This window comes from Carassius carassius, chromosome 7, assembly GCF_963082965.1.
Source record: "Carassius carassius chromosome 7, fCarCar2.1, whole genome shotgun sequence".
In the NCBI taxonomy this organism is placed as follows: Eukaryota; Metazoa; Chordata; class Actinopteri; order Cypriniformes; family Cyprinidae; genus Carassius; species Carassius carassius.
Window position 1 is genome coordinate 760426 of NC_081761.1, and position 27722 is coordinate 788147.

At 38.8% G+C, this 27722-nt stretch overlaps 2 protein-coding genes across 2 annotated transcripts in view; both read right to left on the minus strand.

Annotated features, from left to right (window-relative positions):
• LOC132143337 (A disintegrin and metalloproteinase with thrombospondin motifs 5-like) overlaps nucleotides 1-6977 on the minus strand; it is a 20058-nt gene extending 13081 nt beyond the window's left edge. Inside the window, exon 1 of the mRNA XM_059553461.1 lies at nucleotides 5984-6977. Within this exon, the coding sequence (XP_059409444.1) occupies nucleotides 5984-6832 (849 nt within the window). The 5' untranslated portion in view covers nucleotides 6833-6977. The remainder of the gene's footprint in view (nucleotides 1-5983) is intronic.
• Nucleotides 1-27722, minus strand: part of LOC132143338 (amyloid-beta A4 protein-like) — an 88022-nt gene that overhangs the window by 57111 nt on the left and 3189 nt on the right. The window lies entirely within an intron of this gene.

Sequence of the window (27722 nt, forward strand, 5' to 3'; positions counted from 1 at the left end):
TTGCAAATATTTTGAATAAAACAGGAAAAACGAAATAAAAGCGATCCATGTGTCATACAGATCTATTGCGGCTGTGTTGTGTCACATGACAAGCACGACGCGTCGCCATGGAAACAATAAGGCGGTACATTCTTTCTGTCTATAGAGACTCTGTTTTTTGCTACCCTTGTCGCCACTTTTCGCTCCCAAATGCCCCAATGTCTATATTCAGGTCAGAATCTGGGTTCTCTAATTGGAAAAAAGCACTGTGCATAAATGGTGGCCCTAGAGATCACTGCGAATCAGAACATCACAGAAGTGCTGTGTTAACAACTCTTAACAACTGTTCAAAACATTCCTCAGCATGGACACAGGGAATCCGAAGGCTCGGATAACCCAGGAAATTTCTTAGCCATCTTGGATGCAATTGCACAGCACGATTCATTAATTGAGAAATGCATGAATGCACATGGGAATGCAAAATACACCAGTAAGAACAAATTAAATTTTAGTGTGAGTGTGTGTGTGTTGCATTGTGTCCTTTATGCACAGTATAAATAAATGAAAAAAAAAATCATTAATAACTTTACTGGCTCATAATTTTTTATTAGAGCGTTTGAAAAAGGAATGACTGCCGAAATGTATGTGCACTGTACTGAATAAATTATTTTGTGTGCTTGAATGTACCCTGTACTCATCAAAACATCAAAAAAAACTCCTGAAAATCTCTAAAATCAACAATTTGCTTGAACAAAACAATATTCAGTATATCAGCCATATCTGCTCCTCTTGTGTCAGAAACAGATTCTTCATCCTACTGAGTTTCTCGACAGAGGCCGGATCCGATCGCAGGCTGTTGCTACTCAACGCTGGCACGACCGTAAGGATTTGGACAGCAGGACGCAGATGGATGGATTCAGAGCGTCCAGAATCTCCCTGAGGTTTTCAGTGAGCTGTCAATGTATAGCGGCAGAAGACGTGTGAAATGCCCCAGACAGACAGACGCTACAAAACACACTGCCACATACATCAGAAATCACGGCAGGAGACATTAGAGACACACGCGTGATCATCAACAACATGCACAAACTCTCTCTCACACTCCTGAACAAACACTACAGTATTAACACAGTCTGCACACATTCATGCACCCTCTGTGTGTGCAGCACATAGTGTGTGTGTGTGTGTGTGTGTGTGTGTGTGTGTGTGTGCAGCACACAGTGTGTGTGTGTGTGTGTGTGTGTGTGTGTGTGCAGCACATAGTGTGTGTGTGTGTGTGTGTGTGTGTGTGCAGCACACAGTGTGTGTGTGTGTGTGTGTGTGTGTGTGTGTGCAGCACATAGTGTGTGTGTGTGTGTGTGTGTGTGTGTGTGTGTGCAGCACATAGTGTGTGTGTGTGTGCGTGTGTGTGCAGCACATAGTGTGCTTGTGTGTGTGTGTTTGCAGCACATAGTGTGCTTGTGTGTGTGTGTGTGTTTGCAGCACATAGTGTGTGTGTGTGTGTGCAGCACATAGTGTGTGTGTGTGTGTGTGCAGCACACAGTGTGTGTGTGTGTGTGTGTGTGTGTGCAGCACATAGTGTGTGTGTGTGTGTGTGTGTGTGTGTGTGCAGCACATAGTGTGTGTGTGTGTGCGTGTGTGTGCAGCACATAGTGTGTGTGTGTGTGTGTGTGTGTGCAGCACATAGTGTGCTTGTGTGTGTGTGTGTGTGTGTGTGTGTAAAGTATATAATGTGTGTGTGTGCAGTACATAGTGTGTGTATTTGTGTGTGTATACAGTACATAATGTGTGTGTGTGTGTGAAGTACATAGTGTGTAATAAAAATATGTAATAAAAATATCTAATGCTTTATATAAATGTATATAAATATTAATAATGTTATTAAAAGCTTTCATGTTAATTTTACTTAATAATAACTTTTTCGTGTTTTTGCCATTTGTTTTAGCATTTGTTGTTTTTAAATATGTCTATACAGTTTAATACATTTTTATTAATTATATCAATTTCAGTTATACAAAATGAGAAATTTTAAAGAGAGATTATAAGAGGCTATAAAACCATACAAATGTAATTTATAATGTTAACTGAAATAAAATAAAATGTAAAAACGAACTTATTTTATTTCAGTTAACATTTATTTGATTTGGTTTTATAGTTTCAGTTAACTATACGGCACAATTTCTCAAATAATTGAGATTATATCAAATAAGCATGCGTTGGAAAAACATGCCATGCATTTAAACCTGTAAAATGATTATTTGCTTCTTGCACATTTCGTGACACTTTAAAAATTCACTTTTAAATGCCAGTGGCGCTGAAAAGCACCTTCAGTTTGATCTGAAACCTATTAATATGAATCTGACAATTTTTTATTTAATGGGTTGTCGCTTGTAGCTGATTATGTGATGCAACCTTTAAAATGTATTCCTTTACAAATCATGCATTTGGTAAAAATGTTTTGAGCTCATAGTATTGAGCAAGGAACTGTGTGCAAATGAGTCTGAATCAACAGTCGGCACCTGTTACCTTAATTTGTGTGAAAATGAATAAAATATGTTAATGTTTTACTGCCACTAGTGTGAAACTACAGTGAACTGCATGTATAGGTATATTTTTTTTGTGCAAAATTGTAGGTTGCATGTATTTCCAATGAGGCCCTTCATTTCCCAAGGAATGCATGAACTGATCAAATGCACACCTGAATGAATGAAAGCATCTGCCAAGCGCAGATGCAAAGTTCCCACAATGTTTTTATAACCTAGATTTGTTACCTGGGTTGTATCTTGAATGCAGCATTTATCAGCTATTGCAAAGAAGGTTATTAGTGAGCAATGACTTAAATTTCAGTCCATTTCTTCTTCGAGAGCATCGTATGACGTCACTTAGAATATAATATATAAGTAGCATGTGTTATTTTACGGTGCTTGTTTGCTTTTTGACGCAGTAAAATCCCTGTGAACACTTTTACTGTTTAGAAGATGGCAGCATGAACATTCTGCTGAACTTCTTCTTTTGTGTTTCAAACAGGTTTTAATCAAAATGATGACAGACTGTCATTTTAGGATGAGCTGTGCTCGGTAAATATAAAAAAATATATCAGTGTTAGTCATGAGGCAGAGGCTTTGAGAAACTGCGCAGCAGCAGCAGAGGAGAAATGATGCTTCGGTTATTTCGTTTCTTTGTGTTTGGGTTTGGCGGCGGTTCAGAGCTCTCAGTGGGTGTCTGTGGGATTCTGATGGCCATCATGGCTTGTTGACATGGTGTACTTCACAACCACACACTCTTAAACACACACACTCACAAACACACCAGGTGTGTCAGACTCCACTCCGCCAGAGCAAAGACGCCGCTGCCAACAGAAGCTATGTCTCTGTGGAATCTGGTGTGGCAGCTCTTATGAGAGGAAAACGACGTCAGCGGAATTACAGATGCCAACCGAGGGCACCAGGGAGTGAATGCCAGTCTGCTACAGGAGTTAGTCACATAGTTAGAGGAATAGTTCACCCAAAAATGAAAAGTGAGTTTCTTCATTGGAACACATGCAGAGAAGTGTGTCATTGCATCAGTGTGTCTGCAGTGAATGGGTGCCGTCAGAATGAGAGTCACAAAAGATGAAACAAATCCAGCATTAAGATGATTTTAACTCAAACACATAGAGTCTATAATCCAGAATAACACTTCCTCCAGTGAAAAGTGCATCTGCTGTTGTCTCTCACAGATTTGTTTAGAGCTGTTTAAACGCTGCTTGATCTGTGCAGATCTCTCTCCTGATTCAGACCAGAACACTTTTTCACTGGAGGAAGTGTTATTATGGATTATTTGAGTTAAAATCATCTTAATGCTGGATGTGTTTCATCTTTTGTTTTCTCCAGATGTTCACTGATGGACTGGAGTGCTGTGGATTATTGTGATGTTTTTATCAGACTCTCATTCTGACGGCACCCAATCACTGCAGAGCATCCATTGATGAGACACTGATGCAGTGCTACATTTCTACAAACCTGATGAAGAAACAAACTCGCATATTTTCAATTTCGTGTTAACTCTTCTTTTAAAACTATGGATGTAAACATCACACAAAACAGGATTTCTTGATAACACTTTAGAACAAGGTTTGTTAACTTTAATTAATGCATTAAGTATCAATACTTTTAAAACTATTTATTAATCAAGGTAATAAGAATATATATGCATACACATATCTTTAATATTTTAAGTTATATAACTGTAATATAAATAAAAAAGTATGTTTATAAATTAACATTAACAGATTAATAATGTTTAAAATGCCAAAAATGTACAATTACTTCACAACATTGCTAGTTTTTAATATATATTTTTAATTATTTTATATTTTTGTACTTTCAATATATTTTAGCTAAAGTTTAAGTGATTATGTTGTGCATTTTGTCATTATAATTATTTTTTTTTACATACATTTTCTTTTTGCTTTTAGTTTTAGTTACTACCTCAACATAAAAAAATTAATTAATAATAAATTAAAATGAAAAGTGTCACATTGGCAACTAGCTGAAATAAAACAAGTTTATATATATATATATATATATATATATATATATATATATACTGTATTTAATTTTTCTCATTGAATTTAATTATATTTTAAGTACTTTATAAAATAGTTTTAATTAACTACAATTTCAATTAATGTTTTAGCAGTTACTCTGAGCTTTTGTCATTTTCATTATTGTTTTTTTTAAGTCTGTATAATTTTTTTAAAAATTATTATTTTTTAGTACATGAAGTTAAACTATAAGAAAATAAAAGCTGAATAAATAGCTGACACACACTGTGTGAAGACACCCATTAGTCAGGGGACCGAAGACGCCTGCCTAGAAAAACAGCAACAGAGGAAATAATTTTACAGTTCACTGTGGAACAGGAAGGGAGAGAGACGTTCCCACAGTATAGTCGGATCCAGCTGACCTGGTCACACACACACACACACACACACACACACACACACACACACACACACACACACACACACACACACACACACACACACACACACACACACAGGTACCCTGTAATATACCTTGGTAATGAAGTTCATGTACCATTTATATGGTGCTACAAGGCACTTCCCCAAATAGCATGGTATTATGTCTAAATCAAGGGGGCGGGGCCAAAAGATGACTTTGAATTAGTGAATTAAGTAGTCAAAACTTAATTTAAATGCTAAAACACAATTTTTTTTAAATTTTATTAAAATAAATTAAATAATGAAAATGCTAAAAATACAACTTAACTATATTAAAAATAATAAAAACTGATTTAACAATATAATTCATTATAATAAGATATAATTCATATACTAAAAACGCAATTTATAAAAGTTTCTATTAAAATAATTGCAACTTAAATAAAAATGCTTATTATTTAATGATATTAAAATTTATCAGATGCAAAAATAAATAAATAAATAAATAAAATCAAAACTTGAAAAGCTAATGATATTCCTTTTTTAATATTCAATGTGATATTCCTGCTAGAGATAACCCCAAAGAATATTTCAAAGTGTTTGATGAAACTGAAAACGGAGTCATGGTTTGGTAGATTTGGTGTGTGCTTCTGGTGCTGGAGTGTCAGCTGTCAGAAACTGTAGGACAAGGAAAGATTTTGTGTGTAAGCAGTTAAAAGAAACTGTAAGTGACCTTACTCCTGTGCAGTAGTGGAGCACCATGGCATTACTGCTTACACACACACACACACACACACTCTTTACTAGTCCCACAATTGGTGTTTGCAAATGTTTCCTTTTGAGATGCGTTTTTTGATATTTTGAAAGCAGTGCTTTATTTAAGAAGAGATGTGATGCATTTTGCATTTTGTGCGTGCAATTCTTGGATTTGTTTGTAAAGTTGCGAAAGTGTGTGTAAGCAGTTCCGAGTGATGCAAACACACGGTGATGCTTCGGGACTATGTTCGTCTCTCCATCACTCACAGTGTAGACACAGTTCACCGAGGCGTCTGTCTTTACCTGCCTGGTGAAGAGGATCGCCGCGTCGTGGTGATGCTGGTGGTCGTCATCCAGAGGGTTCTGCTGGTTCTGCCATTTACAGAAGCTCTTGAGCGTCGCGGCGGCGTTCTTGGACACCTCGATGCCCTTCTCGTGCTCGGACAGGATCGCCACTTTAACCACCGACAGGCGGATGGGGTTCTCGATGCTGGCGTGGCCGTAGAGTTTGGACGCGATGGACGCGAGCGTCAACAGGTAATGGTGCAGGTCCTTGCCGTACTTGTTCGTCATGGACGCGTCAGCGACCAGCAGCAGCTCCACGTGCCGCGCGCGGGATACGGAGCGCTTGCGTCGCGTCAGCGCGTCGCGCTTCGCGAACTGTCTACGCGCGTTCCGCGCTTTGTGGTCGCGCGTGCCACAGCTGTGCCGCGCAGGCATCGCTTCGAAACCGAAGCTCTCGCGCGTGTAATAGTAGAGAGCGCGCGTCGCGTCGGCTCGGGTGACGGTGTACCGCGCGTCATCCACTGCAAAAAACCCGTCGAGTCCTCCGCCGCACAGATTGAAAAGCGCAAGCGACTCCGCGTTGGAGTTGACGGTGCCGCGGTAAACGCATTCCCGACGCGGCTGCACAGGCTCTGCGTCTGCGTTCAACCCGAAGTGATGAGACACAGACTCATCCCGCTCCATATCCAGCTGAAAGCGCTGCTCGTCTATGTAGAGAAGATAACCCGCTTTCCCTCCTCCGTGATAAATCCGATCCACGGTGCGCACGACGCCGAGGACAGGTGCGAGAAGAGACGCGTTCGCAGGTGGACGCAACGCAGCGGTCCCCTCCAGAGCGCAACACAGCAAAATGATCCGCCACATCATTCCATGTAGTTCAGTCCGGTGCAGAAAACTTTTGGAAACATTACGATCCGAGACGCAGCTTTAAACCGATCTGGAGCTGCACTGATGCACGAGTCCTGGCGCGCATCTCACGCGTCACGGAGGCAGGATGAGAGACGAGCGAGAACTAAAGTGAACTTGGAGAACAAAACACAAAGTTTCCTCTTAAAAGCACCAGAGAGAGAAAGAGAGAGAGAGAGAGAGAGAGAGAGAAAGAGAAAGAGAAAGAGAAAGAGTCCTGCCCCTTTGCGCTCGCTCTCCACTCCAGACCTCCTCCTCTCATTATTTCCCTGCTCTCTCTCTCTCTCTCTCTCTCTCTCTCTGTGTTCACTGTACAGGTTCATCTTTGTTAGGGGCCAAATGTTTGAAAATGTCCTCACAAACAAGGACTTTTTAAATCAGCTTCAAATCTTCTAGGGTCTAGAAAACACACCATTATCTTAGTATGACCAAGGCAGTCTCTTGTGTTATAAATGTGTGTTTATGTGCAAGGAAATACTGTGTTTCTTCATCCTGATGTTCTGTTTGGTTTCTAAAAGACACAAAACTGACTCAAAATAATCACATTGAGGACTTCTTCTTTGTGACTCTGGACCGCAAAACCAGTCATAGGGGTCTTTTTAGTTTATCTGATTCGACCTCAAAGCTGAAGAGATAAGCTTTCTGTTTATGTCTGGTTTGTGAGGAGGACAGTATTTGAACATCTGGAATCTGAGGGAGCAAAAAAATCTAAATATTGAAAATAATCTTTAAAGTTGTTCAAATGAAGTTCTTATATAAAATGCATATTACTAATCAAAAATGAAGTTTTGATATATTTTCAGTAGGAAGTTTACTAAATATCTTCATGAACATGATCTTTACTTAATATCTTAATGATTTTTGTCATAAAAGAGAAATGTATAATTGTGACTCATACAATGTATTGTTGTCTATTGCTACAAATATACCCCAGAGACTTTAAGACTGCTTCTGTGCTGCAGAGACACTAATAACTGAGTCATGTAAAAAAATAAAAATCATAACAATGGTGCATATGACTCATGCATTATATTTCAGTTCTTCTGAGTATGTTGCTTATATGTGCGAAACAGACACACATTAAGGTAATTATTTATTGAAAATCAAAAAAAAAAGACATTTGATTGCTGTAAAATCTTACAAAATAAAATTGATTTAATGACTCTAAAACATCACACATGATCTTACAAGAGCTGATAATAAATCTTTTTATTTTACCTGTTTAAGTTGTGTGTTTTTTGTAATTTCAGAACTCAACAAGATCCATCTTAATTCACTTTCATTATACAGTACATATAATACTTTTATAATTTTTACAACATTAGAAGTCATAGATTGATGTTTTTGGGTCATTAAAAGAGTTTTATTGTGCAAGATTTGATTTTCTTAAATAACGACTAAAATTAGTGTCTGTTTCTCACACAAAGCAACATATGAATTTAGAAGAGCAGAAATATAATGCACAACTGTTCTGTGGCTTTTGTCAATTGATCTCAAACAGAATCCTCTATTGCATAATGCACTTCTGATGCTGTTTGTTACAGATGATGGGATGAATCTTCAATAGTGTCCATCTAATGGGTTTGATTGCATCAGAGAAACATATCTGAAGGGTTCAGTTGTTATTTTTGTAGATGCAGCATTGGGTGAATCTCAACAGAACATGAGAGAGACAGCAAACAGAAACATGACATAATGCAGGGAATCCGCTTCTGGGAAACCCTGTTCAATAGTGCATCAGCAGCTGTGGGCAATGACAGCACTGACGCAGAACACTGAGTGATGTGCACACTAGTGAAGGTTCATTCTGCTGTCTGCATCATCATCATCATCATCATCATCATCAACAACAACAACAGCAGCACAAACAACACATGCTTAAAGAGACAGCTCAGCCAAAAATGATCATCCTGTAATCATTAACTCACCCTCATGTTGTTATTAACCTGCAGGACGTTCGTTCTTCGGTGGGATACAAAAATAGATGTTTTGCACAAAGTTCACGCTGCTCTTTATCATACAATGAAAGTGAATTTGAAATAAGAAGAACATGCGAATAGTTCATTCAGGGTAATTATAGTTAAAGAAAAAATTAAAATTAAAATTTAAATTTAAATTTAAATTTAAATTTAAATTAAAATTAAAATTAAAATTAAAATTAAAATTAAAATTAAAATTAAAATTAAAATTAAAATTTTAAATTTTAAATTAAAATTAAAATTAAAATTAAAATTAAAATTAAAATTAAAATTAAAATTTTAATTTTAATTTCAATATCTATTTTAATTTTAATTTTTTCATTAACTATAATTTCCCTGGATCAACTATTAAAATAAATGCATTTTGTTACTTGACAAAAAAAATATTTTATATATATATATGTGTGTGTGTGTGTGTGTGTTATTATATCTAGTTAACAATGGAACGTTTCTAATTTTTACTTTAGTTTAACATACTAAAATGTCTAAACTTAATTATATATATATATATATATATATATAACTACTAAAAACACAAAAACACAATTGAAAATAGAAATGAAAATTATACAAATTCAAAGATTCAAAATATTAACAATACATCATTTTTATTTAAATTAAGTTTAACATACAAAAAAAAATATATATATATTGTAATATATATAAATACTTTAATAAAAAATGAAAGAAACTTTTTTAAAGAAAATTAATTATTAGTAACAAAATTGTAAACAAAATGTAAAATATGAATAAAAAACTATCACATGTCAGCTACTTGCATGGCAGTATTTTGATTTAGTTTAACTTGATGTACTAAAATAAACATTAATAAATAAATAAAAATAAAAAAATTCAATAACAATTTATAACAATTTATATATAACTAATAAAAATGACAAAAAAACCTGACTAAAATTTAAATTAAAACTTATAAAAAAAAAAAAAAAAAAAAAAAAATATATATATACTATTATATAACTATTATACTAAAATAATGCTGATATGATGTTTAAGAATCAGAGCTGTTTGTAAAGAAAGTCCTACTGGTTTGGATCGACATGAAGCCGAGTAAACGATGGACGTCAAAGCTTTCAAAGCTGTAGCTTGCTGTCGTTGAGTTACATTATTTTAATAATTAAATTAGGCACTTTCTTCTTCTCCAAACTCACGTATGATGACCTGGGCTTCGAGGTGATGGATAATTCATGCTGCACCAGAATAGAAGCTCCAGTGTCAGTGACTGGAACAAAAGCATCAGCATGTACGTTCACGCTCGCATTAAGAGAATATTTATTACATCTTCAGGCGCTCTGGTGGGTTTGTGCCAGCGCTGTCAGCCGCTGGATTGGGCTGTTGTGTAATATGAGTCGCTATTCAAAAAAACCCATTCAGAGCCAAAGTGCATTCTGCTTCTCTTTTAAGAAATGACACTTCATGGATCTCCTGCCCAGTGTTTGTTTACTGGAGCTGAGGCTCTTCAGAGTGTTTCCCAGAGGAGCTGTAAGACACACAGACTACAGGGACTATGTAGAGTCTCTCTCTCCTCACACACTGTACTAAGATTCTCATTCACAATGAGAGCAGGACACATTACATTCAAGTAAAGATTTCCAGAGGCGTTCTAGAGTTAATATCAGATGCTGTGCAGTCAGGCTTGTTGTTTTTGCTGCGGTTATGATCGGGTCGTGAAGAGGCAGCTCTCTCTCTCACCTATCTGTCAGTGTTTGTGAGAAATGGGTCGGCGGATGTCTGCTCAGGTGGGAGCGATGTGAGAATGCTGAGGGATCTTTAGAGTTAATGCTGTAACCCAGGGCTCACCTTCGGCTCGAGTTTTGACCTGCCAACAAATTCAAGAGATTAAGATGAGCGCAATGGTTTACTCGCAGGCTTTCGTGTCAAAACAAGCAAAGCTGTTTGCAGAGGTTAAGGACATGTCTTTAGTGCATCCAGAAAATAAATCATTGTGAAACAGCAGAATTGCTCTCGAAAACATCATTTATTTTGGTGCACTCAGTTTAGATTCAGTTGTAACACTAGTTGTGAAATTAAAATGGTATTATTCAATTGAAAAACTAAATCTTAAATTAATAAATAAATACTTAGAAATAAATGCAAATTTCACATTTAATGCATTTTAATAAATATATTTTGTTATTTTCTGCCTCTGTACCTCTGAAAAGTCTATGGTCTGTAAGAACAGTAATTTTGTGAAAATTATTACAATTTAAAATAATATATATTTTTAAGGGATCTAGGAGGCTATAAAACAGTAATATTGTTGTATTTGCTGCTTCTTATTTTGATGGAAACTGTGATTTATTTTATTTATTTCTAGATTTATTTTTGATTATTATAAAGTTAAATATAATATAATAAAATAATAAATCTTCTTAATCAATTTAATATAAATATATATATATATATACATATTTAATTTTTATGTAAATATATATATATATTTACTTATTTATTTATATACACACACACACACACACACACACACACACACACACACACACACACACACAGCCGACAGCACTAAATTAATCCATTTCTAAAACAAGAGTGCTAAGAGGCTCATCTGTTATGATCTGACCCAGCATGCTCTATTCATAATACAAACCGCAGAAGTTTAAGGTATATGTTACATGCTTTACAAACAAATTAGTCCTTTTGTACTACAAGACAAATGATTATTGACAGTGTCAATAAAATGCAAAAATCAAGTACACTAAATTCCACTATCTGTCGATTAGGTGTCTGTTTTTAGGGTTCATCTGATTCTGTCATTTGGTGTCCGAACGAGGAAGTGCCAAAAAAGAAATTACCTGTGCTCTGACCCAGACAGCAAGCAGTTTCGGCTGAGATCCGGCCCACATCTGGCCCGCATGGATTTCACGCGGGCCAGATGTGGGCCGGATCTGGGCCGAAACTGCTGAGAGCAGAGTGCCTTGGCTTCAGGATGACCTTAAAGACCTTAGAGTGCCTGAAGGTCTCCCATTCGCTTTACCAATGCAAACTCAAGTAGCAGAGCTGTTTTAAGTGACAGGGGTCAAAGGTCAGTTGACTGTAGTGGCTCAAAGGGAGTAATTATATTTTTTTAATTGAAAAACAAAAAAATAAAATGTTGAAGCCATGTTTGTTGAAAAATATCTTCTCTTGAGTTAAGAAAAAGTGTTCAGCTGGTTCATTCGCACTGGGAACGGACAGTTAAGTGCATTGATTGATGCAAAAGTTGAGATATTTCATGCTTTTAGAAGATATGTATATGAAGAGCACATAGTATATACTTAGATTAACATGAAAGTAAAGCTTTAATTGCTTCTTATTAAACAAAGAGTTTCTTGTACCTTCGAGTTTTCACTCTTATACTGCAGTCTGGTATCCGAGCAAACGCGGGACCCTTTAGATCAGATCTGTTTAGTTTCACTCAATTACAGCATGTCCTTAAGTGGCTCTTTGGGCTTCTTTGTGCCAAGGTCAAAGGTCAAACGTAGAAAGGTGCTCGTCTGTCGGCGGTGAGGAACACATGAATGCTTGTTATTCAGGAGCGAGACGTTATTAGGCAGACGCTCGAGACTCTCTGTCTGCGTGAGCGATTTTATTTGCCACGAACATAAACAAAAGTCATTCGCTTAACAATGAAGTGCGGCTTACAGGACTAGAGAGCTGCTCTAAAACCACGACTTGTGATTAAATGTTCGCCATCAACTCTTTTAATGAAGGAATGAATTACAGTCCCGTTAAGCACAAAATAAAGGTTTTGTTTGTGTGTGTGTCTCATAGATGGCCCTAAAAAACAATCTTTTGTGACATTATTGAACACATTTTCTCCATGGACAAACAGAAAATAAATTGTTGTTGAACAATACTCATCATCATCGATATAAAACACATTTTCCCTGCAGATACACTCAGAAACACACACACACACACACACACACACACACACACACACACACACACACACACACACACACACACACACACACATTTAACTGTACATAAAACAAATCCAATTGTCATTACTGTAAATGTGACCTGGACTGTTACAGTATGTACAGTACATGCTGTAGGTTTAGTGATGGTATCAGATTTCCAGCAAATTATTTAAAGCAGCTATTGATACTGATATGATGTTAAAATGTGTGTGTGTGTGTGTGTGTGTGTACCGTAGATCCATCCGTATTCTGACTTATTCGTATTCACTGACTGACAGATGGACAGCAGCAGACTGGGTCTAATGCAGGAGAAATTAGTAAGGTTAAATTAATATTTGTTCATAGTTATCTAGTCTTTAATAATATTCTCAAAAAAAAAAAAAAAAAAAAAAATATATATATATATATATATATATTGTTCATGCAACATTAAAAAAAATGTTTTAAGTGAACATTCAAAAGTAACAGTCCCTTAATGTGTGCAAAATGATACATTAAAAAAAACAAAAAAACAAAAAACAAAACTGGAAGTCCAGAGAAAATTCAGAAATACCTTTTTTTATGACTTTATGGGAACATTAGCAAAAAGTTCTTTGAACATATTTTTGTTGGCTGGGATGCAGTCTTTTATGATTTTCACAAGGCCACACAATCCCGTTTCTTACTGGACTGTGCCAAGTATGTGATATTCACACCCTGCTTGTGTATCATAAAGCCGAGCACGGAGAACATGGCCAATCCTGCGATGAATCTGGTGCTGCTGTTGAGGAGACTAAAACATTCTAAAATAACACTGCACCCCTGTAGACACACATGGACTCGATCATTGCACTAGCAACATCAACATTAAGAGTTCGATTCCCAGGGAATGCATGAAGTGAGAATATGATCAATTTCAATGAATAAATCCAAATCAGTGTTATTTTATCATAACTGAGAAACTATTACAGTTTTTATGTAATATTTTGAATCAGTTTTATTTTTTTGTTGTTGTTTTTATTTATTTATTTATTTTTTAATCTTAGATAAAGGTTGAATTTTTTTTTACTGTTGTGTGTTTTTTGTAACTTTTAACAGGTTTTAGTGCATTTTTAAAATGTGTCGATATATTTGTACATTTATATTTAAGTCTTAGTTGTTTTAGTATATCAAAGTAAACTAAATGAAAATGAGAAATGTTTTATTTTGATAGCAGTTGCAATGATGTTTTAAAAATATTTTTAAATTAAATTAAATTAAATTAAATTAAATTAAATTAAATTAAATTAAATTAAATTAAATTAAATTAAATTAAATTAAATTAAATTATTTTTTAAAATACAGCCTCACAAATAAACTCATCACAGACAGCCACTGTTCAAAGAAATCCTCTGCAGTTCTTTCTCTGCAGATTAAAAACGGAACAAAGCAGAGCGCTACAAATGATTCAATGACAAATCAAAAACAAGATGATAAGATCGAGCTGAAACAGCATGTGCTCTTCATGTTGGCTGCATATATAAACTTTTGTTCCCTTTTCAACAAAAGTTTCAAGTTAAAGACTCTATAATGTCAAGTGAGAGGCAACTACCCTAATATATGTGACAGAACGGGCTTGAAAATAGATGTTTAAAAGTTCAAATGATTTGACATGATAGATTTTTATAAAAAAGTTTTAAAAATCATACAAATATCAAATTATTCATTACATAAACACATACATAATTGTAACAAATATTGATAATACATCAAACAAAACTCCCTTCTTGATCATTTTTCATGCACATTTTTGTTAGTGGAGACGAATCCATGTTGCACGTGTTTGTACAGATGTGCACAATTTTATATAAAATAAATCATAAATAAATTCATGTTAAAATTAAATGTGATTGTTTGCTTGTAATTTAATGCCATGCCAGCAACCACACGTATAAAGGGATTCAACAAACTAAAATGAAATCAATCAATATATACTGAAACTCTTATCATTGCATCATTGAATGTTGATGTAAATAAATGAAGAATGAAAAGTGTTAAAAAATTTGCATTAATAAATCAGGTGCAAAATATTTTTCTTTATTTTTTGTTGTAAAAAAGGAAACATTAAATACACCTCGAAAACAAAGCAAAACATCATTACATTAATAAATATATAATGACATGTTGCAATCAGTAAAGCAAACCAAGAAGTGAGTAAAAATTAAATGCAACTTTTTAATGTGTGCAGTGCTTTTAAGTATTAACTAAACGAAACTAAATGTAAGCATGCATGCTTGTTTCAAGGCACTTTTATAGTTTTCTCGCAACATTCCATGATGTATTTAATGAATTATTTATTTATGCATGCATTCATGCTTACATTTCAATGCAATTTGTTTTTATTGCAACATTCCATGATGCATTTCATTTATTTACCCACTTACTTATACATGCTTACAGTATATTTCAATGCACATTTTATGTTTTCATTGCAACATTCTCTGTGATGCATTTAATGATTAATGTATTTATTTATGCACTTTACATTCATTCATTCATTCTTAAATTTCAATGCAACTTTGTTTCCATTGTGACAATCCATGATGCATTCAATGATTTAGTTATTTATGCATGCATGCTTACATTTTGATGCATTTTTTTTTGCAACATTCCATGATGCATTCAATGATTTATTCATGCATTTATTTAATTTAGTTTGTTAAATACTTCTATTAAAAGAAATCACTTTGCAAAATGTACAGACGTTTATATTAACACAGTTGAAGCATCACAGTCAATTCAAATATGCCTCAGATTTATTGCACTCAGGATCTCCTCTCATGGTATGGTATGAAAACACCAGCAGCGCAGCGTTTACCTTGCCGGTGGATTTGACTTCTTTCCAGATGCAGAAATAGCAGACGATCCACACGGGCAGCAGACACAGGGCCGGACGCTAGGTCACCGAGCCCAGACAGATCCAGCACGCCTGGAGAGAAACACACTCACAAACACACCAGCAGATCCTTCACATCACTGCCACGCATTCATACCAGACACTCAATGACCATCAGTGTCCATCAGAGGAGCTCATTTACACTTATGCACTCTCAAAGTCACTTTGGATAAATAAAATGATCTGCTGAATGAATGCATGTAGATCTAGATGCATGTGCTGTCAATGTTAGGTTGAAGAATCTAATGGTCAAAATCAGGCTCATATTTTCATTGTAATGTGTGGAATAAGTCTTTCTAAAACACAGGCCTTAAAAACGTGTTAGCCAATCCAATGCCAGCAAATACAATGACTGACAGGTAGAGAGCATTTGTGATTGGCTAAAAAAACACACAACACAGGTAGAAAAGAGCCCAGAATAATGATATACATAAAACACACAGCTGTGCAAGATCATCATCTACAGTACGAAAATAGCAGAACCATCCAATCGCATACACATCACAAATAAACTAATAAAAAAGACATTCTAATGCACAAACTCAATTTCAAAACTACAGTTACATTCATAACTAAAATCTAAATTTTGGGCCTGTGCACCAGGACCCGTATTTTCTGAGAGCTCTTAATTTAGCTTAAACATTTCTAACTAAGAGTCTTAGCTTAGAAGTGATTCAAGAACAATCTGAGAGGAACTCTGAGTGAGGAAAAGTCAAAACATGTATCTGAGTGAGGAGGCGGGGCTAGGTATCACACAGTCTTTCGAAGACTGTGATTGGCTGGCTGTCCAAGAAGGAAACAAGGAGCACTTTTAAGAGCAGGATGAGATTAATTAACAAATTTAACAAATTTAAGAGTTAAATCTCTCTCTCTCTCTCTGTCGCGTTCACTATGTCACGGGTGTTCGTAATGTAACGCAGGATAATAGGTGGGAGGTTTCACTTACCTGATTGAAGCACAGACCAGTCAAATCCCAAACAGGTGTGTTAAATCCAGTAATGAATGAGCGCGGGCTATAAGCGGGAGCGAGTATTCATTTTGGCATGTTGTCTCGTCAGGAGAGATGCGCCACCGGTAAGCTGCTGTTTTTATCCATTGAGTTTGTTGTCTGTTGCGTTACTGCTGTGCTGCCGTTACATGTGCGCGGTTTGTATGATTGAAAACTGTTACTTTGGTCACGCTGATAAAACCTTGTGTGCGGTCTGATGTTTAATATTGTCGGCTCGATAGTATCCGTGGCTATATAAAAGGCAAATGTTTGAAATTGGAGCGTTTCACTGTCACACGAGTTACTTCCTGTTTGCAGTGCTGGATGGGTAATGTAGTTGATCACTTTACATTTTGTAATGGATTACTATGCTCAGCGATGCCACTTAGAACTACACTCACTGTTTTCACTTTGAGTCAACAGACTGAGAACGCTATTGGTTTAATGTGTAACATTGACATTGTATATTTGGTGTGTGTGAAGTTGTTGCATTTCTGTGTTAATATGCATGTGCTTTGTGTAGTCATTTAGTTTAAATACTAAGTATATTATGATATTTATAAGATTAAATACTGACTATATTGAAATTTATATTTTACTTATATTTGTATATGTTATAATATGTAATATATATTTATATTCAGATTTTATGGTATATTATGTATGTGGCTATCAATATTGTTGTTTACATTGTAACCTCTCCATTTCTCCAGGTTTATAACCTGCTGATGTGTGTGGACTAATCAATTGTTTATGAAAAATAAATCAGGGTAAATAAAAACCCACAACGAGTTGTAACAACGTGTCCTCTCCTGACGCCCCGTTCGGTGGGGATATTCTTAAAGAACCGAACAGTTATAAACCGAGGCCTACTGCACTGGATTGAATGCAGCTAAAACAGCCACGGACTGCTTCATTAAGGAAGCTCAATCAACCCAGGATCAGTTGGCCTCTCACTTCTTTGACTGACCCCAAGTTTATCATTAATCAAACTGCCCGTTGATCAAGGATAAAGGAGCTCGTGTGCACATTGGCATTGACGTCTCTCCAGTCAACACAAAGGGAGTAACAATGGCAGACTTGGAAAAGCTTAAAAGTGTGCGATCAAGAGCACAGGCTTCATTCACCAAAAGGGCTCATACTCTCACCAAACCGGGACTCTTGGAACCGACTGAAGTTCTCAGTGAATGGAAGATTTTCAGGACAGACTTTTCTAAAGTCATAGATGCGGGACATGAGTATGCTGAAGCCCTGAGAGAGTCAACGGATGAGGAGGTCATAGAATCTGCAAACCAAATTGAGGAGAAGACAGCGGAGTGTGAGAACAGGTTCCTCGAGGTAAAGAATGCCACCCAGGAAACCTTTTGGGCCAGCTATGCAGAGGAGGTGTTTTTTAAGCAGGTCAAAACAGCTGAGTCGGCCATCACTCAGGCAGAGGAAGAGGAAGTTAACCCTCGGAAGTCAGTCAAGGACCGTAGGCTAAGAAATAGAGGTCTTGAGAGAGAGGTCATTGAACTCAGAGAAATGCTAGTAGAGTGGAAGGAGTTGGTTCCTGGTTCGAGGGCATTAGATCTCAGGACACGCCACAAGACACTAAAGAAGAGGGTCCTGGCGTTGTCTGACAAACTGGAGGAGGACGAAGCAGACCAAGTGAAGGGTAGAGAAAGAAACCTGGAAGATGAAAGCAGCGCGGTTGGTGATCCGATACGAGATGCTCCTTTCATCTCTCTCCCTGACATGTCTGCCGATCTCCAGCTGAAGCCCAAAACGTATGCGGGGGCATTGAACATGAACGCACGGCCCCTCTCACAGCAGAGCAGCCCGGAAAGGACCAAAGGAAACTTTAATCTCAAGCCTCAAATCAGCCTTGAAAGAGCACGGCTACCGACTTTCTCTGGTGACATGAGGGACTATTACCGCTGGAAGACTGAGTGGGAGGACCTACAAGAATTGGGTAACCCACAAGGTGTGGAATGTATAAAAAAGTTCCACTTATTAAATAGTCTCCACGAAAAGGTCAAGAAGGATCTCGTCCTATCTGGCTGTGGATCCGCCGACGATATGTTCAGGCTGCTGGACAGCAAATACGGGAACAAAGCAAAAATAGTCCTAATGATCACCAACGAAGTCCAGTCTCTTCCCCCTGTCAAAGGAAACAATCCAAGAAGAACCATTGAATTGATCCAGGCTGTTGAAAGAGCACTGTACAACCTCCAGATTCTTGGTGAAGAGGATGCCGTGAAGAACCGTGTTGTTGCTCAATCTCTTGAAAGCAAGCTTCCCAGTTCACTCAAGAAGGAGTGGATTATGCACAAAACTGACCCAGCAAACAGGTTCTCTCCAAAGTATCATTTTGATTGCCTCCTAGGATTCTTGAAAAGGCAAGAGGAGATTCTTGAGGAATTGGATCAGTTGGAGCCAAGCCCTGTGGACAAAGGCCCTGTGGAAAAGGGTGCTGCAGACTACCCAGATAAGAGAGGGAGGAAGGCTTTCACTAAATCCACAGCAGGTCAGAAGGACGACTATCCCTGCTGTACTGTCTGTGAAGATGACTCTCATGCTGGCAAGCTATTTGCGTGCAAGATCTTCAGGGAGCAAGATCTTTTAAGAAAAAGGGCCCATGTGAAGAAGCTAGGGTTGTGCTCCAAGTGTTTGAGGCCCCACCCCAAGGATGGTAAAGGATGCACACCCAGATACCTCTGCCCAAAAGTAGACTGTCGGAAAGGAGGGGTGTCGGACCACAATTACCTTCTGTGTCCTAAGCCACCGACTCCAAGGAAGAACAACAGCAGTGAGGAGCAGAGTACCATAAAAATTGGAGGAAAGAAACTTGGCCTAACCAACAAACAAGAGGAGTTTCTGGCAGAACTTACTCCAGAACAAAGAGAGAAATACAAGAATGCATTCTCAAACAAAATATCATCAACTGTATGTGCCAAGGCTGGAGATGGACTGCAAGAACATCCAGTGGTGATGATGCTGATGGAAGTGACGACAAACTCGGGATGCCTTATTGGCTCCCTAATCGACCTCGCATCTGATACCAATTACATCACCAATGAAACTGCTGATCGCCTTGGACTGTGCGGTGAGAACATCAGGCTTATAGTCCATGGAGTTGGGGGGATGAAGAAGACTGTCCTGACCAAACGATATTCTCTGCGGCTGAAGGTGAAGACATCCAAGGGAAAAGTGGCAGAGCATAGGATTCTCTGCTATGGCCTGGAAAACATCGCCGAGGTGACTCAATTAGTCACTGCCGAGCAACTGCAGAAGTTTTTCCCAAATGTACCCAGAGACGAACTGGTCCGTCCCACAAAGATTGACCTTCTTATCAGTCATCGGGAAGGTCGTCTTGTTCCCCAGCCAATCAGGATTGTGGAAGACCTCGTTCTCTGGGATGGTCCGCTAGGAAAGACCGTTGGGGGAACCCATCCCGATCTCATTGAGACAGTTGACATGGCCGTGTACTGCTCCGAAACTCACCTTGCAAGAACCATGAGATCAGCCTCGATGGCGTATAAAGAGACCATCATACCTCGGGAAGAGGAAGGAAATGCGCTTATCCGGAGCACAGCAACCGCCAACAAAGAGGTCTTCGAGTGGTTCAGGTGGGACAGTATCGGAGCTGCGTGCAGTCCTCAATGTGGCGGCTGCAAGTGTGGTAGGTGCCCCCCTGGAGGAAAAGAAATGACCCTTAAGGAAGAGCGGGACCTGGAAAAGATAAAAGAATGCCTAACATACGTGCTGGCGGACAAACACAGCAACTCTCCCCACTGGGACACAGCTTATCCCTGGAAGACAGACCTCACAGCACTGCCAAACAATCGGCAGGCAGTGGAGGCGACCTTCAGAAATACTGAGAAACGTCTGGAGAAAGAACCTGTGTGGAAGGCTGCATACAAAGAACAAATACATGAAATGGTTTCAAGAGGGGCTGCTGCAAAACTCACAAGGGAGGAAATTAACAACTGGGAAGGACCTAAATGGTACATCAGCCATCTGGTTGCACCGAACCCTCATTCCTCCTCAACCCCTGTGAGAATTGTGTGGAATAGTAGCCAAGAGTTCCGAGGCATAAGTCTAAATGATCTCCTTCACAAGGGTCCTGATGTACTCAATCCCATCAGAGGTGTCCTTCTGAGGTTCAGGAGTGGACTCCATGCAGCACTGGGTGATGTAAAAAAGATGTATAACTCAGTGTGGCTGAAAGATGATGAAGTTCACCTCCACCGCTTTCTCTGGAGAGACAACCCTGAGGACAACATTGAGGAGTTTGCAGTCGTCAGAGTAAATATCGGCGATAAACCCGCAGGATGTATTGCCCAAGTTGCAATGAAAGAGACAGCCAACCTTCCTCAGTTTGCTGATATGATTGAAGAACGGCGAGCTCTGACTGAGGACAGCTATGTGGATGACATCCTGACCTCACACGATGACCTCAAGACACTGGAGAGGATCACCAAAGGGGTGGAGGAGATTTTGAGAGCGGGAGGCTTCTTCCTGAAACCATGGGTTCTGTCATGCCAAAGTGGGAGGAGTGGAGTCCCTTCTGAAACAACTGTACCCACGACCCTGGTACTGCCCAACCAAATGCATGATGGGGAGAACAAAGCGCTTGGGGTCGGTTACGAACCTGAGACAGACAAGCTCCGTTTGCTGACTTCTATCAACTTCTCTAAGAAAAGAGGGAAAATGAGGACAGGATTTAATCTGAGTATGGAGGATGTCAGGGAAGGAACACCAAATCCCCTTACCCGACGCATACTTCTTAGCCAGATTGCCGCATTATACGACCCGGTTGGTCTTGCCTCACCAGCCAAACAGAAGGGAGTGATGTTGGTACGAGAATCATTCCAGGAAGCTGGCAAGGACAACCCATCTAAAGACACATGGGATGCCCCTCTCTCACTAAAACTTAGAGAAGCCGCAATAACGCTCTTTGAAGAATTTGTGAGGCTTGGCCAGGTAAGGTTTGAGAGAAGCCTCACGCCTCCTGGAGCCATAGGCCCACCGACAGGGATCACGTTCTCAGATGGAAGCGAATCCTCCTATGGAGCCGTACTCTACCTGCGGTGGGAAATCCGAGACAAGGTGGTAATGAAGTTGGTGGAATCCAAGGCTAAACTCACCCCTCTCGACCAAAAGGGAGATGTGATCAAAGCAGAACTCTGTGGTGCGGTCTTCGCTACCCGCCTAAAAAAGTATTTTGAGAAGCACTGCCACATTAAAGTCAAGCAATGGATTCACTTTGTGGACAGCCAAACAATCCTGGCAGCCATCCAAAAGGACAGCTACGGCTTCCAGACCTTTTTCGCAAATCGAATCGGTGAGATTCAGAAAGCCGGACATGTGGAAGATTGGAGGTGGATTGAAGGCAGACGAAACATTGCTGACATTCTTACCAGAGGTGCAACTCCGGAGGAACTTAATGAAGGGTCAGAATGGCAGCAAGGCCCTGAGTTTCTGAAATGGCCTAAGACCGACTGGCCTATGAAGATGGCCAGTGAGATTACACCCTCTGCTGCTGAAGATGTGGGAAAACTTCAGCGGAAAGCCTTCTCAGCTGTGATTACCAGGGCCCAGTCAAAAGAAAGAACTGACCTTAACGGGCCTGACATCAAGGCGGACCTCAGACATGGGGTCAACGGTAGATCAACATCACCTGCTGTCCCGGGTGCAACATCAGTGGCAGGCAGACAGAGAAGGCCCTGGGCGATTGGTTTGGTACGTCTTGTGGAACCTCAACGCTTCAGTTCTCTGTCTAAGCTGTGTGGTTCCATAGCCTGGACTCGAAGGGCTGCGGAAACCTGGCTGAGAAAATGCCAGGCACCTGACTCATCAAAGTGGGAGGCAAACTGTTCTATCCTGTCAACTGAGGAGAGAGCGCAAGCTTTCCAAGACCTGGTCCTCGCAGCCCAAGATGGCAGTCAGTTCCTGGACTCAACACTGAACCGCTTGGTGGTCCACAGAGATGAGAGCACAGGAATCCTTCTCTGTGGAGGACGAATCCAGTCCTGGAAAGAAGATGGAACAGCTGTTCCTTTAATTCCATTTCGTTCATGGCTCGCAACACTACTGTCAAGAGAAGCTCATGACGAGAACCATGAAGGTGTTGCTGCCACGCTTCTGCGCACCAGGAGGAAGGCATGGATTGTGCAAGGTCGGAGGATAGTAAAGAAAGTTGCAAACAACTGTATTACATGTCGCAAACTGAAAGGGAAGATGTGCCAGCAGATGATGAGTGATCTGCCGCCAGAACGCTCACAGCGTGCTAACCCATTTGAGTATACCACACTAGACCTCTTTGGCCCCTTTGAAATCAAGGATGCTGTCAAGAAAAGAACAGGAAAAAAAGTTTGGGGCATAGTATTCTGTTGCATGGCATCAAGGGCAGTCCATGTGGACCTCGTTGACGACCAATCATCGGAAAGCTTTCTCCAAACTTACTCTCGCTTTGTAGCATTGAGAGGCAATCCCAGAAAATTGTGGTCAGATAGGGGAACCAATTTCATTGGAGCTAAACCTGCCCTACAAGACTTGCATAGGTACTTAGCTACCTTACGGGAAGCATCCATAGAAGACAAAGCCGCCAAGAATGGGACAGTGTGGGCATGGAACTTTCATCCGGCTGACGCACCTCATCGCAACGGGTCTGCGGAAGCTGCAGTTAAGCTCATAAAAAGGGCTCTCACTAGCCTCGGAGGGACAACAAGCTCACTCACCTGGGGTGAGCTCCAAACCCTCTTCTACCAGGCAGCTAACCTCACCAATGAAAGGCCGATTGACGCCAGGGCACAAGAACAAGAAGACTCTATAGAGTATTTGACCCCCAATACTCTGCTTCTCGGGAGGACCAGGCAAGGGGGAGATACAGGAGGAATTGACTTGTGCACCCATCCCTGGCGCCGTCTCAGATCCATCCAGATTGGTGTGGATATGTTCTGGAAAAAGTGGAGTGAACTGGCCGGACCTAACTTATTCATTCGGCCAAAGTGGCACCAGACCCAAAGAAATGTAGCAATAGGTGACATTGTTTGGATTGCTGATCAGAACGCACTGCGAGGGCAATTCCGGCTCGGACGGATCCAGGCCGTGTACCCTGACAAAAAAGGACTTGTGAGAGACGCGGACGTTAAGACGTGTGCAGGCCCCCCTGCCTCCCTAATAGTTGGGCAACTGAAGAGGAATACTCAGCAGCTGACGTCAGTCATCCTACGGCGAGACGTGAGGAGACTGGTAGTCCTCATCCCTGTGGAAGACCAGTGACTCCTAGACCTCGTCTCTTCGGCCACCAGTTCTCCAGGCGCTGCCTAAACACCCAAACCCCCAATTCTGAAGGCATTACCTCAGGATACCTCTCTCTCTCTCTCTCTCTCTCTCTCTCTCTCTCTCTCTCTCTCTCTCTCTCTCTCTCTCTCTCTCTCTCTCTCTCTCTCTCTCTCTCTTTCTCTCTCACTGGTTGGTATGCTTCTATGCTGCCTTCACCACCACTTGCACCACCATTCACGAAGAATGAAGAGTACATACCCCATATGACCAAACCTGGCAGAACACCACACATCTGTCAGGGGAGGTGCTTGAACAATGACAATGGTGTCCTATTCTTCACAAAAAAAAAAAAAAAAAAAAAAAAAAAAAAAAAAAATTGTGTGTATTATGTGGTGTAATGTTTTGCCTGTGACCGCCTTAAATCACATGATCAGTCAGTCAAGTGGGAGGTGTCGCGTTCACTATGTCACGGGTGTTCGTAATGTAACGCAGGATAATAGGTGGGAGGTTTCACTTACCTGATTGAAGCACAGACCAGTCAAATCCCAAACAGGTGTGTTAAATCCAGTAATGAATGAGCGCGGGCTATAAGCGGGAGCGAGTATTCATTTTGGCATGTTGTCTCGTCAGGAGAGATGCGCCACCGGTAAGCTGCTGTTTTTATCCATTGAGTTTGTTGTCTGTTGCGTTACTGCTGTGCTGCCGTTACATGTGCGCGGTTTGTATGATTGAAAACTGTTACTTTGGTCACGCTGATAAAACCTTGTGTGCGGTCTGATGTTTAATATTGTCGGCTCGATAGTATCCGTGGCTATATAAAAGGCAAATGTTTGAAATTGGAGCGTTTCACTGTCACACGAGTTACTTCCTGTTTGCAGTGCTGGATGGGTAATGTAGTTGATCACTTTACATTTTGTAATGGATTACTATGCTCAGCGATGCCACTTAGAACTACACTCACTGTTTTCACTTTGAGTCAACAGACTGAGAACGCTATTGGTTTAATGTGTAACATTGACATTGTATATTTGGTGTGTGTGAAGTTGTTGCATTTCTGTGTTAATATGCATGTGCTTTGTGTAGTCATTTAGTTTAAATACTAAGTATATTATGATATTTATAAGATTAAATACTGACTATATTGAAATTTATATTTTACTTATATTTGTATATGTTATAATATGTAATATATATTTATATTCAGATTTTATGGTATATTATGTATGTGGCTATCAATATTGTTGTTTACATTGTAACCTCTCCATTTCTCCAGGTTTATAACCTGCTGATGTGTGTGGACTAATCAATTGTTTATGAAAAATAAATCAGGGTAAATAAAAACCCACAACGAGTTGTAACAACGTGTCCTCTCCTGACGCCCCGTTCGGTGGGGATATTCTTAAAGAACCGAACACTCTCTCTCTCACACACACACACACACACACACACACACACACACACACACACTTCTGCATAGTTGCATTTTCCAGTTGCCAAAAACGTTAATGTAGTTAATGTAGTGATTACTTACATTTCTGTGTTGGAGATACAAACCTGATCCCTGCATGATCTAACAATTGTCATGCATAGTGTGCAACACATTTCTTCTCCCTCTTCATCTTTCGCCCATTTTCTCACAATTTTGGACCTTAAGACCTCTTTTAAGGGTTATGATGCTTTCTGATTTACTTTCTTCTTTACTATTATCTTTCATTAAATTTTAAGAGGATTTTTTATTAAACCTTAGTTTCAACGTTTTGTTTCAAAAATTCATTTAGATATTCGCCATTTACCTAACTGTGCATGCAGAGGAAGAATACAGCTTGTACGGCAAGCCAAAGACACTAACAATGGGACAAACAGCGTCAGATGAACCTGGATTGAACTGATTCATGTGAGCGACCGGTTCATTTGAACGATTCACTTCAGTGAATCAAATCCAAAGCGATTCAATCAAGTGAAATCATATTTATTAAATATAGCCTAGCTGCTGGTTTCTATCAAGTTACATTGTTTACGTTTCTATCACAAACTTTAATTAATAATCCTTGGATTAATCCTTTAATCGGTTTAAAGAACCGATTCCAAAACAGCATTTGGATTTAAATAACACTTCCTAAAAAAACACTTAGGCTATAACAAGTACTCCCCAAATAGCTCACAACACCAAAGAAATGAGATCGTATTGAAACAAAGTGAGCTGTAGAAGAAAAATAAAGGTTGAATTGTTATTCAAATGATTCAGAGCTGATTAGCGGCGGCCAAACGGACCACAGTTCCTCAGATTAATCCGACGGGATGTTGACTTAGTAGGAGTGACTGCTTTTCTCTTTCCTTTCATCACATCTCGCTTAATATTTCCTCGAGTCCATGCTTTAACGGTCCCACCCTCACCTGAACACAGCATGCAGTGATGAATAAAGTGTGATGTCACAGCTCAGCGTTCAGCATCACAGATACAGTATATGCTCTGAATGATGAATTATGCACTGTTTAAACCAGCTGGGACAACATTAACTGCCAGACATGACTGTTTTAATAGACAGGTCATGTAATCACATTGCAACAAATCTGACACAATAGCTCGGTGTTTCTGCACAGCTGCTTCTAAAGCTCACAAACTAAACTTCATATTATAATAAAGAAACTCCACCAAATATCACATCACTGTCAGCCCAGATCGCATGCAAAATATGCGATGCAACGAAACAGTTTTAAATCCAAAAAAGTGTTGCAAATGGAAAATAATGAGTGTAGTTTTAGAAGTTCATTATCTTAATGTTAATGTTAAGTAACATCATTCATTAATGTTAAAGTAAATAGGTTTTTATTCATTGTTTTCTAATATAATTTTAAAATGTTACAATATTAATATATATATATATATATATAACAAGAGCTATTAGAAATGACAAACATATTACTAAAACTTTAACAATTTTTTTTTATAAAAAACTGAAAATATAAAAACTGTTTCAAAATATGAATAAAAATATAACTGTATCAATACAGTAATAAGATTAAAATAACAGCGTGATTCACATAAAAATAGATTTTAAATTGCACAAATATTTCACAATTTTTACTGTATTTTCGATCAAATAAATGCAGCATTGGTGAGCAATGTAATAAAATAATAATAAATATATATTTTGAACTTTTACCAGTATATATAAAATACACCTGTATATATAATAGAGGCAGATAGACTAATGATAAATTCAAATTCAGTTTCAGAGTCAAATTAACAAATTTATTTCCAGTAAAATACATGTAGGTCCACCTTTTACGATTTATTTTGCACATTTCTAGAAAAGTTTGAGATCATAACAACTAGTTAAGGAAATGAACGTGCATCTTCACAGCCTTAAAATCACTCAAAGTGTGAGCAAATGTATTTATGGTAAAGGAGTTCACATGCTCTTCAGCGATAGCAGGCTTGGAAGAGCGATTCACAGCTTAAAGATCATCATGCTGTTTATGGGTGTAAACAGTGCTCAAAAGGACTGAGAAACTTCAGATAAATATTGATAATAGAGCAAAATATTTGACTTCTGAAGGATGAGCAATGCTTTTTGTTTCGGCCAACACAAAGCATCGTTTTAGATCCCACGGTTCATTCATTCATGTCAAGAAAAGCCCTTTATTGGCATATAAAAGAGCCATTATTGTGCTGCTGAACAGAAAGATAAAGTCATAACGATACTGGTTATGATGAACAGAAAACCAAAAGTCCTGGAAATCTACAGATCCTGAA